Genomic DNA, 1538 nt, shown 5'->3' with positions numbered 1-1538 from the left:
AGTCAGTAGATATGGGAGCTGTCCTTGGAGCAGGAGGGTACTTAGCAACAACTGAAAACATCAGTGTGTTATCAACATTCTCCTCATACTAAATCCAAAACACAGCACTAGCAAGAAATTTAACCCTATCCCAGCTGAAACCAGGACAGGGGCTAAGTCAAGCTGCTTCTGTCATCAGAAAAGCTCAAATGTTGTCCAAATAAATATTGGGAGTATCTGCATTACTGTGTTGAGGTGAACAATATATCGCCCAAGTTGCTCTTGAAATCAGCTCTTAGCTTAGCTCTGCACTGACTTTGGACATTAGCCCCAGGAAACAGTGGAATGGCTGTCACTGCTGGAGGGGAGGACAGGACTCTGCCTCTGGCTTCAGTGAGAGTGGTATTGGACCCAGCACGTTCTGAAACCTTTGTTTCAGAGCAAGGATGTGACAGTGAAACGTACGCAGGAAAGCACTGCATCTGGGTGGCAAATTTGCAGAAGCTCTTTGTACTTCACCCATATCTATCATATTGCAATGTATTTCATCTGTTTCTTTCAGGATGGGGAGACTCCCTTAGATATAGCAAGAAGGCTGCAGTTCCACAACATTGAAAGCATGCTGAGGAAAACTTCCTAGTCATCAAGGACTCTTGAACATGCAGAAAATTACCTCATCTGGCAATCCATCTTGCACAGCAGCAGGAGTCCAGCAGAGGGTTGAGGTCCAAATCCGCCCATTCCTTGCTGCAGACTTTGACTATTTTGTGTAAGGCTTGTCAGTACCCCCAAGGCCACGTGGGCTGAAAGGAGTTCATTTGATTTTACCAAGCCGTGAATGGTTACAATAATGTTCAAAATATTGCCCTTCCCATCTGCTTCCCCAGTTTTATTACTTAGCTTGCGCAGACTGTGTGTTTTGAAATCTAGCTATAATATTTCTGGAAGCCCAAAAAAAAGCACATGATGGTCGGCAGCCAATGCAAAAATAAAATATCCTTTAGAGTGTGTGTTAACTTGTTCCATAGGGGATACACTTGACAACTAAACAATATGCCACAGCAGTTTATACAAAGTCTGGTACCCTTCTTCTTTGTATTTCTCTTCTTACAATGGGAATGACTGGGGAAACAAATCTCTCAGCTTAGCACTTTCTTCTTCCATCCCTGCTACAAGTTTCACACACCTTTATTCTCACTATGTTGCTACAACGGAAGGATTATCATCTATTTTTTTCGTATAAGAAACAGCAAAAAGAGATTCAATGAGTTGCTGGGGACCACAAAACAAGCCAATTCCTGGGTCGCTTTAATGCATTAAGAAATAATAATGAAAGTATGTTTGGCGCAGTAGAGAAACAAGTCTCTTGACTACCTTTCCAATATAAACAGTGTACTAAAGAAAAAAAAATCAATAAATGAAATGCTGTTGATGGGAACCAGATGTATCCTTCCCACGGGACTGCACAGGATAGCATGCTTTTCAGAGTGATGCATGCAGCAGGGGATGCATATACCAAAATAATAATAAATTCATGAGTCTTCTCTTGCATAGGTGAA

General features: G+C 41.9%; 1 protein-coding gene across 1 annotated transcript in view; it reads left to right on the top strand.

The window, feature by feature from the left end:
- Window positions 1–619, top strand: part of ANKRD22 (ankyrin repeat domain 22) — a 5080-nt gene extending 4461 nt beyond the window's left edge. The window contains exon 5 of the mRNA XM_009580932.1: window positions 542–619. Within this exon, the coding sequence (XP_009579227.1) occupies window positions 542–619 (78 nt within the window). The remainder of the gene's footprint in view (window positions 1–541) is intronic.
- The last annotated feature ends 919 nt before the right edge of the window (window positions 620–1538 follow it).

Source organism: Fulmarus glacialis, unplaced genomic scaffold (genome assembly GCF_000690835.1).
Source record: "Fulmarus glacialis isolate BGI_N327 unplaced genomic scaffold, ASM69083v1 scaffold43650, whole genome shotgun sequence".
In the NCBI taxonomy this organism is placed as follows: domain Eukaryota; kingdom Metazoa; phylum Chordata; class Aves; order Procellariiformes; family Procellariidae; genus Fulmarus; species Fulmarus glacialis.
Note: the sequence above shows the minus strand (reverse complement) of the source record. Positions and strands in the feature narration are given on the sequence as shown.